Source organism: Pelodiscus sinensis, chromosome 15 (genome assembly GCF_052426305.1).
Source record: "Pelodiscus sinensis isolate ZL-2025 chromosome 15, ASM5242630v1, whole genome shotgun sequence".
In the NCBI taxonomy this organism is placed as follows: Eukaryota; Metazoa; Chordata; order Testudines; family Trionychidae; genus Pelodiscus; species Pelodiscus sinensis.
In genome coordinates this window covers 41,100,646-41,116,961 of record NC_143066.1, presented here as the reverse complement: position 1 = coordinate 41,116,961, position 16,316 = coordinate 41,100,646, and the positions used below count along the sequence as shown (strand labels likewise).

The 16,316-nt window shown below is 57.8% G+C and overlaps 1 protein-coding gene across 2 annotated transcripts in view; it reads right to left on the bottom strand.

Moving 5' to 3' along the window:
* Positions 1 to 16,316, bottom strand: part of PRKCB (protein kinase C beta) — a 249,261-nt gene that overhangs the window by 119,545 nt on the left and 113,400 nt on the right. For both annotated transcript variants that reach the window (XM_075899914.2, XM_075899913.2), the window contains exon 4: positions 1,691 to 1,802. In XM_075899914.2, the coding sequence (XP_075756029.1) occupies positions 1,691 to 1,802 (112 nt within the window). The remainder of the gene's footprint in view (positions 1 to 1,690; positions 1,803 to 16,316) is intronic.

The following is a 16,316-nucleotide window of genomic DNA, read 5'->3' as shown; positions in this document are numbered from 1 at the left end:
GCAGGGGACTGGACTCAATGACCTTTCAAGGTCCCGTCCAGTTCTAGGAGATAGGCAACCTCCATTAATTTAATGTATAGGGGTAGCCGTGTGAGTCTGCATCTGCAAAAACAAGGAGTCATCCTGGGGAACCTTAAAGACAAACCGATTTATTTGGGCATCGGTTTTTGTAAGTAAAAACCACTTTGTCAGCTGCATCTGATGAAGTGTTTTTTACCCACGAAAGCTTATGTCCAAACAAATCTGTTAGTCCATGTCTTCATTAAACGGAAAATTGGCGCTGCTGCAATTGATCTTCTGGAGTTTGATTTTGCGAGTCTAGTTAAGACCTGCTAAGTCAAACTCAGAGAGCGCCCCCCCGCTGGCGGCCGGTACTCCTGCTTCTCCAAGGAGAAAGGGAAGTTGATGGGAGCGTTTGCTCCTGTTGGCCTCTTGCTGCGGGAACGGCGGGGAAACTCAAAACAAGGTACGTCGACTAGCTGCAGAATTAACACAGCTGGAGTTGCCTATCTTGATTCGACCTTCCCCTTTAGTGTAGACCTGGCCTTGGTCCTTAAGGTGCCAGCGGACTCCTCCTCGGCTTGGCGTAACGCAGAGCGCATTTTGTTGCCACCCTGGGACCGCCACAAGATGGCGCCAAAGGGCAGCCTATGAAGGAGCTGGTCTCGGCTGCGAGGATTTGGCGTTATCCCGGGTTTCCCTCTCGCTTCCCCGGCACCCACACAAAGCACAGAGCCCCACAGGGCCTCACGTTGGCCCTGCCAGCGGCCGGCACATGCCTCAGGGTCGGGGCAGTTCAGTCTCTTTGGAGGCAGACAAGGGGGCTGATTAGTGCCCTGGGGGACAGAGACCCCCCACCCCACCCCCAGGGAATTCTAAAAGCCTCCCAGCTTCTCTCACGACAAGCCTCTAGTTACTCCACACTGGGAGGGATTCGAACCCACGGCCTCGCCCCAAAAGCCCCTCCCCCGCACTTCACAATGCCCCTGAACCACCCCGCTCCGGGGAGGCTGCGCCGTGGGGCCTGCACACCAGCCCCCCTCGGCAGCGGGGAAAGGGGACGAGGAAGGGAAATTCTCTCTCGCCGCTGGTCCAGTTCAAAGGCTGGAGGAGGCAAGAGAGCTCGGTCATTTCTCTCCCTTCCAGAGCCCGAGGCGATGCCCCCCTTCCCATCCCGCAGCGAGGCAGGGCCACTGGGTGGGAGCCGGGTGACACCGTGAGCCTGACTCTCGGGGCCAGGGCGGGAGTTTTGGGCCTGCCCCTCCTGGATCTTTGCTTTGACCAGGACTGGGAAAAACTCCCCCCCCCCCCCCCCCGTGTCAGAGGTCACCTCCCATTCTGAAAAGTCGGGGGGAGGGGGAGAGACCCTGAGGTGTAGCCCCCTGTCTGCTCTGCCCTCTGTGTGTCGACGAGCCCGAGCTCTCAGCGGCAAGAGCGACCCCCCCGAAGGTCAGGAAAGAGCCCGGCCAGCATCCCGGCGTCTACGGCAACCAGCATTTCTCCCGGCTACGCCGCGGTCCCACTGGGAGCGGACACAGGCCACAGACTCCCAGCCCCACGGAAGGCAGCGCAAGTGTGGCCCTTCGGACACCAATGAGAGCAGGCGTTCATCCCTGACATGTGCCCCGGATCACCGGGACCGGCCCTGCCCCTCTATCGCAGGCGTGGCTGGACACAGAGCTGCACTTACTGTCACATTTCATCCCCTGGTGGATGAGTCCGTACAGCAACGAGCCACAGTGGTCGCAGAAGGTGGGACTGGAGTAGGTGTGGATTTTAAATTTGTGCTTGCTCCTGGGATCCTAGAAGGGAAAGAAAGGAGAAAGCCAGGTAGTGCATGGACTTCCAAACATCCGCCTGTAGCCCCCAGCCCAGCATTTCATGGGCCACCTGGCTCGGCAGAGACAGGGGCTTCAAGACCGCCTCCACCCCCCCCTCCCCATTGATCCACAACAACCCAGTAACAGTTCATTAAAAGCAGCAACGTGTGTTATTTGACATCTGAGATCTTAGTCTGGGAGCCAGGAGGGTGCAACTCACCCCCGTGCAGACAGCCAGCACAACGCCCGTCCTCTCGGCTGCAGGTTCGTACACGGCACCCGCTAGGCCGAGTGAATTATTAGGAGCAAGATGGAGAAAGAGATTCAAGATCTCTGTCCGTGTCACAATCAAGCAATAAGCATCCTTAGGTGCTGATGCCAACGAGCCGCCCGTCTCCTCTTAGGGAGTCACGTAACTTAAACGAAGACGCAGCCTGATTCCTTCTAGCAACTGGAGGTTTGTACCCACTTTCCCCAACAGCCAGTAACCGCACAAAGACAGACAGACAGACAGATATTCTCATCCACTCTGGACTCCAATTCTGGGGCTGGAGGAGCTCTTCTATCAAGCAGAGATGGGCAGAACTCCAACCAATGGGTGATGTGGAAAAAGTGACTAAGGAAAAGTTATTTACTTGTTCCCACAATATAAGAACTAGGGGTCATCCAATGAAATGAATAGGCAGAAGGTTTAAAACACACACAAAGAAGGTTTTCTTCACTCAGTGCACAGTCAACCTGTGGAACTCCTTGCCAGAGGATGTGGTGAAGGCTAGAACTTTACCAGGGTTCAAAAAAAAGCTAGATCGATTCCTGGAGGTTAGGTCCATCAATGGCTATTCGCCAGGCTGGGTAGGAATGGTGTCCCTAGCCTCTGTTTCACTGGAAAAGGGTGACAGGGGAGGGATCACGTGAGGATTAGCTGTTGTGTTCCCTCCCTCTGGGGCATCTGGCCTTGGCCACTGTGAGCAGACAGGACACTGGGCTGGATGGACCCTTGGTCTGACCCAGTCTGGCCGTTCTGATGTTCTTATGGAAGCTAAGGCCAGACAAAATCCAGCTAGAAATAAGGCACAAATTGTGACCAGGGAGGCCAAAATCATGAGGGTGGAGGCTCTGAGCGGGTGGGGCAGGAATGGGGCAGGAGCAGCACTCGCGTGGCTCACGGCCCCCCAATCAGGAGACGTGGACGTCTCTAAGGTAAATCACGAGTCGCACTCGCAATCGCATTTCACACAAGTTTCTGACAATTCCAAGTTTGGTTTTGTTCCAATTTGGCGTGAGAACCAAACGGGTGAGATTCTCGCCCACCGGGGAACGGAGCCCAGACCCCGGAGCAGTCCCCTGGCGGGATCCCCAAACCCACAGTGCTTGTGGTACCCAGGTCAGGGGAACCTGCATTTGAAATGCCCAGGAGCCAGGTGGGTGAGCTAGCAGGGAGATTTGTCCTGGCTCTGTCGGACTTTCGCTGCAAAATCCCCCCAAAATGTTTTGTTGTCAACGAAAGGCAGAAATTTGCCACGGCAACAGGAAAATGTGTTGCTGGAATTCTTCCCACGGCTTGAGTCGTTACACATCACGCTGCCCATTGTCGGTCTGTGCCCACGTTTGGGCGAGGACCCCGGTGCAAGCCAATTGTGGCTGGGCCTTGTGTTCTCCCTGCCTCCGGCCCCCCCTTCCCTGCCTGGGCTCCCACCGCAGGAGGCCTGAGGTCAACAAGAACAAAGAACAGAACAAGAGCAACTGGCAAACAAAAAGCAAGCGCTGGCGGCACAAAGGGCGGGTTTTCTGCAGCCTCCTCCTGGGTAATTGACGCTTGATTAACCAGCCCACTTGGTAAGTTTTATTTAGCGGCAATCCGTCCTGGAGACGTGTCACTCACTAGCCCTTTGTGAACTCTTAGTATTAGCACGGTAAGCGCGAGAGCGCTCCCCCTCCCCCCCGATTGAGAGCCAGAGCTCAGTGCGCCCCTCCAAATCCAGGGATCCAAACCATGCTCCGTGGCCAACCCTGCTAGGCATTGTCCCTGCACCGAGGCACCACGGTGCAGGAGCGGGGAGAGGGAGCATGTTCCACTGCTGGAAACATGGGTGGGGGGTGAAGATAGCACAGAGGGAAGCAAACCCCCAGCCCCGCCCCTTCGGTCAAGGCCCCGCCTCCCCCACGCACCACAGGGAGGCGGGGCAGCGCACTGCAACACCCCCCTCCCAGCACGGGGAGGGCAGGCAGGCACATGGCCCCAGCTTCCCCAGCCCAGCGCACGGGGAGGGTGGATGCTCGGGGGCAGCAACCCTCTGTCCCCAGTGTGCCTACAGGAGGCGGAGCATGGGGGGGCCAGGCTGGTCAGTTCCTTCCCCCGCCTAGCGCCCCCAGCACCCTTGGCTGGGAACTTAGCAGAGACTCCCGGAGGGGAGCCCAGCCAAGTCTCTGCATCTCTGGATGCAGCCAGCCCCACCCCCCTTGTTACCATGGCGAGTATCCTGCCGAGCACCAGTGTCAACCCTCCTCAGCTGGCAGCCTGCCCCCCGCCCCCCGCCCTCCGCCACGCCCCCCTTTCCATCGGCTGGGACCGGGCTCCGCGTCACTGCTCCCGGAGCCTCGCTGCCAGAGCTGGGGGCTTTGCTGCACCTCGCCGAGATGCAACTCATGGCCAATGTCCCCTCTCATGTCTAACACCCATGTGCGCAATAACTTGTGTTCTGTGCACCGAGGCAAGTGCAGATGGGCACCACCCACAGAAACACAGGCTGCCGGCTGGGGGCGCTCTGCTAGAGAGATGGGCGGCATGTGGCTCTCTCCTGGATGGCTGCCCAAGCGCCCAGCTTACAGGGAACCCTGCTCATGGCCTCTCCTCCCTGCTTGTCTCACTTTGCTGGGAAGTATTTCTCTGCTTCCCTCCAGGGGAGATGGGGGGGGCACCGGATCTACAACTGGCAACCCCCACTAAAAGGTCAGCAGTTGCCTTCCTGGCATGGCTGCGTGTCTCCCCCCCCTCCCCAACCCCGGACTCCGCGATCCCACAAGAAACCGTATTGTGCGCTGGTTTCCCCTTGGAGAAAGCCAGCTGCTCCACTTCGATTTCCAGGGTGTTCTCCCCCGTCTTCTCCACGCTGCTCAAGACTTTATATGCTGCTCCCAGCATCTTTTGCTTACTGGCTTAGCATGGAGCTGAGCAGCAAAAGGACCGGGCTGGTCGTACTGGCCTCCCTCGACCCCAAACGAGCTCACATAGGGAAACTGAGGCACCGCTATGCCAGGGTGGCTCGGTGAGATCTCGAGGGGGGACCCAGCCCATGGCCAGTGAGCAGGGCCTGGACGCGTGGCGGCCGTGTGACCACCAGGGGAAGAGGGCCTGGTGGGAGTGCCAGCAGGGATGACACACAGGCCCTCTGTGCCATCTGCCCCAGTGGCTGCAGGTACCTCAGCCTGGCTGGACAACTCCGGGTCTGGGGGCAGCACGCGCACCCCCCTCTGCCCTGCTCGGGGCTGCACTGAGCCCGGCTGATTCTGGGCAGCCATCCCCAATGCTCCCCAGCAGGGCTCCGGGGGGAGCTCTCTGCCGGGGTCCCCAGTGGGGTAAACAGAAGCCCACGTAGCACAGGCCGGGTGCAAGGCCTGAGGCCTGGCTAACAGTGGCTAGCACCTGGCTAAGCGGTGGGCAAGAGGCAGGCCCAGCTCACGGGAGCTGGCGGGAACAGGGCTGAGAGTGTGACACACTCACTGGCCCTAGGCCCGGGGGCAGGACAGCAACGGGGACCAGGTGGCGGCTGTGAAGCGCTAATTGGCCCTGGGCACAGACCCATTGCAGACGGATGGTAACACCCCCTCGTTACAAAGGGCCACGCCCCCACGGGGTCAGGACAGGGTCAATAACGACAGCTCGGGATGGAGATGTCCTACCCACCCACCAGGCGCAGGGTGGTATCTAGGTACCGTCAGAGGGTGGGAACCTGACGACGTCAGGAGCGAGGTGCAACAGGTCTTCGTTCCTGCCTATAAAGCGGAGTCGTGGAGGGGCTGTCTTTGCCCGGCTGAGGGGGCAGCGGGGCCTCCCACTGAGTCACGTCCATCGTACAGTCCCGTACAGTCTACTGACGACCGTTGCTGTACTTCGTTTGACGGAAAACCTGGCCGGCGCCTTCGATCCTTCTCTGATTTTATGGTCTTTGGGGCTCTCTTGGAGTCTGCCGTGTTGACGCTTGCACAAAATCAACACCGCCCACAGGACAGCCCGCACACACACACAGCCAAACAGTCATCACCACCAGCTGAGCCGGAGATGTGTCACCGGTGATACCTGACTACTACACCCAGGAGGGGTCCTCCAGGCTGGGACCCACCCCCTGCTCTGCTCTGAAACAGCCCAGACGCTGTTAACACTCAGGGACCTGTTCCAAGCCCTGTTTCCTGGATTTCAGGGGCAAGGGCAGCATTCCTGGAGAGACGGGGCTGACTGAATTATTGGTTCATTGTTTGCTGGCTGGGTGTGGAGCTGCCCTTGGCTCTACCTCCTGACCCAGCCTGTTTCTAACGGATGGGCAAAGCACCCGGCCTCTAAGAGAGGCCCCGTTACTGTTAAGTGCCACTTCCAATAACCGCCCAAGAGAAACGCCTGGAGTCAAGAACCTGCCTCAGCCAAGCGGGGCTGTCAACACGGCCCGAGCGCCTTAACGTAATGTTCTCTGCTTTCTGCCAGTTAATCTTTCCGTTGCACTGATCACGCTGGTCCCAGTTTCCTTCCCCGATATCCCAGACAACTCCAGTGACGTCGCAGAGACGGGCAAGAACCGAACGACATGTAATTCAGCCGGCTTCAGTGCAAGCTATTGGGTGCCTGCTTGGGCAAATCCGATTGCAGGTCTCTGACATTAGCCGAAGAAAACCGTTTTTAGACGCATAACAAGAGACGTTTCCTTTTAATAGCCAGGCTCGTCGTCTAGATAAAAGCAAGGCTGGGAGGACGAGGGTTAGCAGCAATTAACCTCCTGCCACCAAGGAAGCTCGTTCATGAAGCAACCCTGCCGCATGCCAGGAGAGGCAATAAGATTTCAGAGAGAACGTCAAACCCGGATTTTAGCACAAAAGAGGGGAAAGGGGAAACTTACATGTTTGTGAAAGCTTAGCGATGGGAAAATTAAACCAAAAAAATCCAGCTGGCAGCTCCCGTCTCTCTCACACGCCTCCTCTGCCCCTGCCCCAGCCATGCTGTACCTACAGCACAACTCGGCCAACAGGAAAACACCACGCGCCTTCCACTCCGAATTCACAGCAGAGCGGCTGGATGGCTTAAGAGAAAGTAGGCCACGAAACAGCAAAGGCAGCCTCTTGGGATGCCGAGCTTTGGTCGAATCCAAGTAACTGGGCTCAATCGAGGAGTAACTAGGTGACATTATGTGGTACACGTTGTACCGGGCAGACTAGACGGTCCCTTCAGGCCATAAATCTAGGACTATGAATGGGTAAACACAAGCCACGGCCCTCAAAAATATGGAGGAGAGAAAAAATACCCTGAAAAATCCATTTACTGTGTAAAGAAGCTTATGGATTTAGTCAGCTCCAACTTTCCCCTGCACGAAGTCCTTACAAGTGACCCGTATTTGATTTTCCTAATCTCAGCTCTATTTGTGCAAAAGCTCAAAATAATCACTGTAATCAGCTTTGGCCTGCCCCAAAAGGGGCTCTATTTCTGGGTCATTCCAGTTCCTATATACCTGTGTGTGCACCATGCAGGGACCAACACTTGTCAGCATCAGGGCGAGGGGTCGGGGCTGAGAACCCGCATGTCCATCTGAGCGACGGAACGGAGACGGCTGGCAATCACGGGAGTGAGTTCTCCAAGCAAAGAACCTGGAATCTATTACTTATCGAGCGCCGGCGGTGGTGTGGGGGTGTTCGGTTCCCGAGAAGCCGCAGATCTCGCTCTTCACTGTCCGTGGTCAGGACAGAAAGCAGTTGTCTGAAAACATCCACTCCGTGCGCAGCGGCCGTCAAAAAAGCAAATAGAATGTTGGGAGTCATTCAAAAAGGGACAGAGAATAAGACAGAATAACAGATTCCCTCTGTAAAACCCTGGTACGCCCACATCTTGAATCCTGTGGACAGATGTGGTCGCCCGTCTCAAAAAAGAGATCTTAGCATTGGAAAAGGTTCAGAAAAGGGCAACAAAAATGACGAGGGGTTTGGAACGGGTCCCATAAGAAGAGAGATTAAAAAGACTGTGACTTTTTATCTTAGAAAAGAGGAGACCAAGGGGGATATGACAGAGGTCTATAAAATCATGACTGGTATGGAAGAAGTGAATAAGGAAAAGTTATTTATTTGCTCCCATAACATCAGAACTAGGGGTCACCAAATGAAATCAATAGATTGCAAGTTTAAAACAAACAAAAGGAAATTTTTCTTCATGCAACACCCTGTTAACCTGTGGAACTCCTTGCCAGAGGATGTGGTGAAGGCCAGGACTTTAACAGGGTTCAAAAAAGAACTAGATACATTCACGGAGGACAGGTTCATCAATGGCTATTAGCCAGGAATGGGCAGGGATGGTGTCCCTAGCTTCTGTCGGAAGCTGGGAATGGATGACGGAGTGAGATCACTTAATGAATCCCTGCTCTGTTCCCTCCTTCTGGGGCATCTGGCATTGGCCACTGTCGGCAGACAGGACACTGGGCTGGATGGGCCGTTGGTGTGACGCCGTCTGGAGGCTCGTACATTGTCATTAACACACCGCAGGGAGAGCAGGAGCCTTGCAGACGTTATTTCCGAGAGACTTGCTGGAAGAGAACAGCCGGAGGAGCAGCAGGACACGCGCTGTGCACGCTGCACTGAAAGAGCCAGAGCAGCACCGCACAATGGCCACTTACAGGCCCACTCCAGGGAGAGATCCCGCCCCCGCACTCTCCGCGCAAGGCGCACACGCCCCTCGGGCCTGCAGCTGAGAGCTGCGCTAGCCCCTCCTCCAGCTTGCCCCCGAGCACTCAGCCCCCGCTGGGGTGCGCGTGCTGGAGAGCGAGCCCTTGCCGAGCTGATTGACAGGGTTGCTTGACGACGTCTACCCCTCGGCCACTCGCCGTGCGGGGTTAGGCAGAGCCTGCGACAGCCAGAGGAGCACAGAACGTCTCTGAGAGACAAGGCACTTGAGAACGCTAAAACGCCCTGTGAGTTCCCCTGAGGAACGCAGGCCAAGGCCGGGACCCCGCGGGTACGTACTGCACCCCTCACCCACAGAGCGCCCCGGGCACATGCTGCCCCTCAGCGGGGGCTGCCTAGGCCCACCCAGGCGCCTCCCAAATCCCTGAACGGCGGCTTCCCTGTGGGGACAGAATCCCTGGCGGGAGCTGGACGGGGACAGTATCTAGGTGGGGGCAGGAGGAACGCCACCTCCTTTGTACTCAGGCAGCCTGCACCCGCCCCTGCCTGGCACGGGCACTGCGGCACCCCGCACAGACAGAGCTGCTTCCCCAGGGAAGCCCACCCGCCAGTGCTATGTGGGGCTCCCCCTCTCAGGCAGGGCGAGAGAAGGGAGAGCAGCCCCCAGCCCCGCTCGGATTCCCCGCCACACTGCCGGCCTGTGCCGAGGTCTCTGCCACGCTCCAGGAGGTGGTTTCTAGGGGCGGCCGCTGCAGCCCACAGGACACGTCATTTATTGGTATAGGAGCTCTGGCACCAGGATATAGGGTTGCCAGACGGCTTCTGAAAAAATACCGAAAAAAAAAAAAAGTGTGGCCCCTTTAAAGAACACGTGGGGAGGCTTTTTGGGCCTAACAGGCTGCCAGCGGCCGCCCACCATCTTGCCTCCCTGCGCAGGGCCGGACACGTCCCTTGCGGAACCTGGTAAGCACTAGGGTTCCCAGGCTGTCTCCATATTGAGCCAAACAGCCGGGATTTTCGCCTCCTGGCCAGGAAAAATTCAGAAAGTACTCGACATTTTAGGTATTCGGTATTTTCTGAATTTTTTTACCAGCCAGGAGGCGAAAATACCGGACTGGCCGGGTCAATACCGGACACCTGGCAACCCTACCAGGACAGCCGTGTGCCTTTCAGCCATGTGTGAAGTGAGGGGGCTGTCACCCACAGGCCTGTCTCTCTTCTGCTGCCCAAGGACCATGTTGTAGGGAGGGTGGTGATTGAAAAACGGCAACTTCCCCGGCCCCGGTGCTCGGGGTTGCGTTGGCGAGAGCAGGCTGGAGCAGCGCACGGGCCACTTCACGCCCGGGCACATTCCACTGCCAGATGGCCGATGACGGGGCATGGAGATCCAAGGCCAGTTCATCTGCCACCAGGATGGGTCAGAGTCTCCCAGCCAACTAGAGAAGGCAGCAAACCTCTGCCATGTGAGAGCTCAGTGCGGGGGAGAAATCCAGGCGTCTCCTGAACTGACTAGCCGAGGGTGTTTCATCTGCTACCCGCATCATCCCCAACTTGCTTCGGTTCCCCTCCAAGCAGCTGCTCTTCCACGAGCTGAAGCCATCGGAGCTCTGGCCCAGCCCCAGGATAAGGAATTGGTCAGATATTGCTCATACGTCGACCTGTGTGTCACCTGCATCTCGCAACACCCGGCTTTGCTGAATCTCTCCCCTTGTTTCCCAGGATGGCCTATGCACGTCTGATTTTCACTTGCTCCAGGAAATGGAGGGGGAAAATTGTAATCCGCCCCCCCCCCATCAACCTTCTGGCAGGATCCAATCCCACTCCCCCATTAAAGCTCTAAGTCCCCAGGCAGAGGAAACAAACAGGGTCTGGAAGAGAGTCAGAAATGGAGGATTTGCCGTATTTCTGCCGCTGAATGACCCCGGCTCTGGCAACGCAAGGAAACAGCGTCTCTTGACTAGCACGTGACATTTCAAACCACAAGCTGCAACTGCCCGGGTGGTGTTCCTGGCTTCAAACCCCTGCCCACTCCCGCGCTGTTTCTACATCTTCTGAGAAAGGAAAGGCAGTCCCGCTTATCGCGGATGGGCTCGCTGGCACAGCGGCTGCGGCAGGAAACGAGCGCCCCTTGCCATGGGGGAGAAGAGGTTGCCCTCTTGCGGGCTGGGTTTTGGGTTGCAATGAGCGTCTGGTGGGTCCTCGCCTTGTCACCACGCCTCTGCCCCCAGCGGCTGGCACTCGCATTCGCCTGATTTGGTCTGATGCCAGCCATCGTAAATTCGTATGTCTGTACCGTTGTGCTCCTTGTCTCCTCAGCAGCCGGGGGCAGAGGGGAGGCAGTGAGCCATGCCGGCCTGTCACGGATGTTAAACGGATAGGCAAGGATTGCTGTGCTTTTCCCAAAGCTTCATCATCTAAGTCACAGGCTAGTTCTCTCCCCTCCGGGGGTTGTTCCCACAGGGAGAAGGAGAAACCCCACACACCGACTTTCCTAGGACTTGTTCGGCTGAAGGTTGGTTAGTGCCCGTTTCCCTCTCCAGCCCCCGACATCTCCTGGGGGGTCACTTGCCTCCTGCGGCGCCCGCACGCCCTCAGTTCCGGCCCTTGTGCGTCATTGTCTGCAAGGCACCAGCCTGGCCCCGCCCACACTCCGCCCCTGGAACACCTGCTGTAGGTGAACTGTGGGCGGAGTCTTGCTGCCCCGAGCACCCGCCTTCCCCGTGCTCCAGGGCCTGGGAGGCTGGGGTCACATGTCTTCCTCCCTGCCCATGCTCTGGAGCCGGGAAGGTTCGGGCCGTGCGCCACTCGCCACCCAGGCATCAGCCACACTGATGCTGCAGCACTGCTCCCTCCCCAGGTTCCTGTGGGGGGGCTGGAGGCTTGCCCCTTCAAAAGGGGTGGGGGTGGCTTCCCTGGAGGTGGGGCCTTGGGCAGAAGGGGCAGGGCGGGGGTTTGTCTCCCCCAGCCCGACGTTCACCCACCGCCCATGGTCCTGGTACAATATGTGCGTGGGGCGGGGTGCTGGGAGCCACGGAACCAAGCTAAACCCTGGCTAGGAAGGAAACCACTTCAAACTGGGGGTACAGCAGCCCCCCCCCTCCGCCAGCATCCCTAACATCTGTGGTTTGAACCAGACAGTCCAGTGTTTGAGCTTTCTGTGCGGGAAACACACGGAGAAAATAGAACGGTCGGGGATTTTCTAACTACGACGTGATGTCGATTGTGATGGAATGTCAAGTGCGTCTGGTATTTTTGTTGAAATCAGCTGGGAGCCCTAGCTGTGGATGGGCCCAAACGTTCCCTTTAAGCCTGCAGGGGACTCAGGGAACACCCTGGATCCACCTCTAGTTGCACCCCCAGCTAGCTGCTGCTACGAATCCGGCTTCCTCTGCTGCTTCCGATCCCCGATTCCTGACCTCACTTGGCCTCCTGGCTCCAATACCTGGTTTCTGACTCAGCTTTGTCTCCTGCTTCTAATTCCCAGTCCTAGCCCCAGGCTCCCAACCTGCACCGGCAGCATGGGTTTCTCCTGGTGGTACACATCCACACATGCCTCAGTGCATATAACAAAATGTATTCCACACAAGGATGAAAGGCGACATATGGTCAGGTCCGTATCAGTCACCTCCACCATGACCTACTTTATTTGGTTCTTCTCCACGCCACCCGGGTTTTCTAGCCCCCTTCACGCAGGACAAACTGAGGACGTATTCAGCTGCTCTGCTTGGGCTGCCAGGCCCCTTAGAGGTGCTGCGCAAACTTCTTGGTAATTCATCAGAGCTCTAAATCTTCTAGGGCCCCCTCCCTCCGCTGCAGCAGTGGGCGTGGGAATCCCTGGGCCAAGCGGTCTCCTGGCTGCTTATCCCTGGTGGGGTCCCTTTGGAGGAGGCTGGACCAGGCAGCCCTGTGTTGTCGCCAGCTTTCAGAAGCATTTTCTTGGCCTCGTTATGCAAATGGCACCAAGATGCCATGGCAACAGGAAGAGTAATCCAAAAGAAGGGGAGGTGCCTTTAAAGGCAAAGCGGCTCTTTTCAGTAGGCCAGAGCTGTGCGCCCCGGGGGGCTGACGCTGCAGAGGCTTCTAGCATGACGGCAGGTGGGTCGTGGATGCTTTAGCTCGAGGGCTGCCACGAATCCGGCCCTGTGCAAGCAGGAGTGAGCCATGCGTGGCCTGCGGCTGGAAGCTGCGCCGTGCATTTCACGGTGACAAACTTCTTTGTTAAAGGTGGGGATGGGAGCAATGCGGGGGAGGGATGAGCAGCCACATGGGAAGTGACAATGCCAGGCAGTTAGAGGAGACCCACGGCGCCACCCGGGAGCACGCCAGCCTTCAGGCTCAGAGGGACGCTGGCAGGGAAAAAGCCTTGAAACATCCATGAGTAGCGTGACCAGGAGCAACATACCGGGCCGGGGCAGGAACCACGTGCAGTTTGGCTTTTAGTAAACCTTCCCGCACCTCCTCTTCAGTATGAAAGGAAATACATTCTAGACTCTAGAATCCACACGTTTTTTCACTCACACGACTACTTTTGGAATATTTCAATGAGGATAATCTAGTTATTTACCAAATATTCCCCGTACCCCCTTGCCAAGCTGCTCGTACCCCCTGGGAGTATGCATACCCCAGGTTGGGAACCCCTGCAGTAGAGGCGCATGCACTAAGTTCCAGAGGTCCTAGGTTCGATTCTGCGTGTCGTCAATGCAATAGCTCCCGAAATACCGCGCAAGACTGAATCTTTCGGAGCACAGGAGCCTTTTAACACCGCTCGCGAGCCAGCTTCTAATCTCAGACATCTGGGGGGGAATCCAGAGTAGCTACCGTCTGAGCCAGATTTACTGAGTTACTCTGGTCTCAGTCTGGCGCTCTTTATCGGGCCCACCAAACGGCCTCTTGCTCTCCTCACTCAGGTCTGTAGGGCAAAGCTAGTCCTTCCTCAATACACACAAGGAAACCGAAGACACGAGTAAGGGAATGCCAGCAGGGCACCCTGAAAAGCTCCAGGCCCCCGCTCTCAGATGCAAAACCAACACGAGAATTCTGGTTTGGCCCACGGTACGTTTCCATTATCAGGCAACCAAAGAAACACGAGAGGAAAAACCATCATTTGAAATAGGGATGTAAAGGGTTAACCCGTGACCCAGTAAGCATCATGCTTACCGGGGTAACTAGTTAACCGGCAGCCCAGAAGGAACAGCCCCCACCCAGCAGGCTGGGGGGACCCACCACGATGTGGGGAGCAGGAGCACTCTAACCCAGCCAGGTTGGAGCAAGCCGCCCGCCCGCAGGATGCCAGGTTAACCGGTTACACGTAACATTTAACTGGGTAACTTTTTACATCCCTCATTTTAAACAACAAGGACCTATCGGGTCCTTGCACTGAACAGTGAGGCCACCGCGAACTGAGCAGCGATTCCAGAGGGGGCGGATAAGGAACCGGGGCTGGGCTGATTGAGTTGGGTTGGTCCTGCTTTGGGCCCAGGCTGGACTCCATGGCTCCTGAGGTCTCCGCCTGCCCTGGGATTCTAGGATCCTATGAACCCAGGCGCCGAGGGGGAACGGCTTGAGAAAGGGCGAGCTCTAATCGCTAGAAGTGCAGGGGAAGAATTTTCACAAAGAATATTTGGGCTGAGGAAAAGCTTCCTGACAGCACAGCGCTCGCAGTGCCATAGCTTCCTCACCAGAGCTCGCCCCGGAAACACAAGTGGACGGACCCATCAAAGAGACCCCCAGGACACACACCAGACGGGCCCATCCCCAAGTCCTGGAGGAAGCAGTCAGAGCCGTGGGCCAAACACGCAGAAGGCTCCCTCCCCTGCAAAATGCCTCCGAGCCGGGACTGGATTCAGAGCCCGGCCCGGCAGCCTGTAGCATTCCAGCCCACTGCCCGCAAAGCCATTTGCGGAACGGCAGGAGACGTCGCCGGAGTCAGCGGCAATAGGAGGATAACTGCTCATCTGTTGCACGGACCGTGACCCTCACCCACGGGAAGCCTCGTCCCCATGCCGCTGGTTTCCATGTTGCCAGTGGCAGCATGGAAGCGAGGCCTCATCTTTTGATCCCGTTTCAATTCCTGCCAACCTCTGGAAGGGCTTCGGGAACAAAGGGCAGGCGCGGGGCTCTCAGCCAAGGCCTGCTGCGGGCAGTAATTAACGCTGCGGCGTGCGCTTTTCATCGGCCGGGGCGGAGAAGCCGTGCCGCTGACCCGCGGGGCCAGGCTCACGCCTACAGCAGCTATTGACAGAAGGGACGTTTTTAGCATGGTCAAACAGACTGTAAAAAACCCTCTTTCGGAAGCAGCCGCCGGCGGAAAGCAGCTCCCGCCAGCCGCTCCGGAGGGTAAATACTGTAAATTAAAAAATGAGCCGCTGCAGCTAATAAAAAAATTGAGCTTCACGCGGCGTCTGTAAGTACAATAAGAGGCCTCTGGCGAGCGGCGGATCCTGCTCACGCTGAGGGGAGGAACTCACCACAGATCTGAGCTGACCCGCACTGAAGGGGGGTCCAGGTGGAACCCCTCTGGTCCGGACCACAGATGTTGCTGGAGCAGGGCGCCCCGGGACCAGAGAGCTCCGGCAGGGAACAGCTGGCTACGGAGTCCCGGCGGCCCCGGGTCTGGTTGTGAAGCCAGGAGCCCAGCGGCCGGGGGTAGCGAGGCCTGGCCATCTGCTGACAGACCCCAGGAGAGCCTGGAGTCCACCCACAGAGGGGCTGACCTCCCCTGGTCCAGCAAACTCCCTCCTTTGGGACAGGTCAGGTCCTGGGGACGCTGGACCAGAGAAGTGCAACCGGTCGTATTTTCCTGGACCGAGCCCTAGGCCTGCATGGAGACTCACTCAGTCATTGGGGCGCTGCTTGTTCCCAGCTGCCAGGTGGGGGGTCTTGCTGTAGTTGGTGTTCTCCATAAAGACCCAGCTCCTGGAGTCCTGGTAGTTCATCAGAACCTTGGATTTCATTGCTCCCCCGTCCGGACTCCGCATCGCAGAGGAAAGCGGGGGGAGACGGCAGCAGGGCACCGGGCTGGCTCACACACCAGGAAGGTCAAAGGCGAACCCCACGTGTCAACCACTTCCACGCCTCTCTCGGTTCCAAGGGCTCGTCTCCCGACGTTTGGAGCACGTGGAGCTGGCAATGCGGAGCTCTGCCCGGGCATGAAGGCCGGCCTGCCGGAGCAGGACAGCAAGACTGGGGCCTCACAATGCTGAGCACGCCTCTGGCAGGCGCCCCACTGTGGCTCTGATGCTCCAGTCACCCGGGAGGGGGCTGAGGAGGGGGCTGTGTAACCCACACATCTAGGGTGGTTCACTATACCATCCAGTGGCACCTAGGCCACAGCAACAGAGGAGAACAAGAGAGCTCTACAGCGTGGGCGGGAGAAGCGGCTGGCTTTTAGCTCAGAGGGTAGAGGCTCCTGTACTAAGCTCCAGAGGTCCCAGGTTCGAATCCGCCCAGTGACGGTTACACCTGTGTGGATGCAGGGGAGGAGAGGGGAGCATCCTCACAGCTCACGGGCCCTAGGCAGGCATAGCGCCACAACCGCATCCCGGGAAGGTCCAGCAGAACCAGCCACACCCAACCAAGGCCCCCGTCGACATGGCCCCCAGCTAGATATTGTCTCTTCCGTAGCGA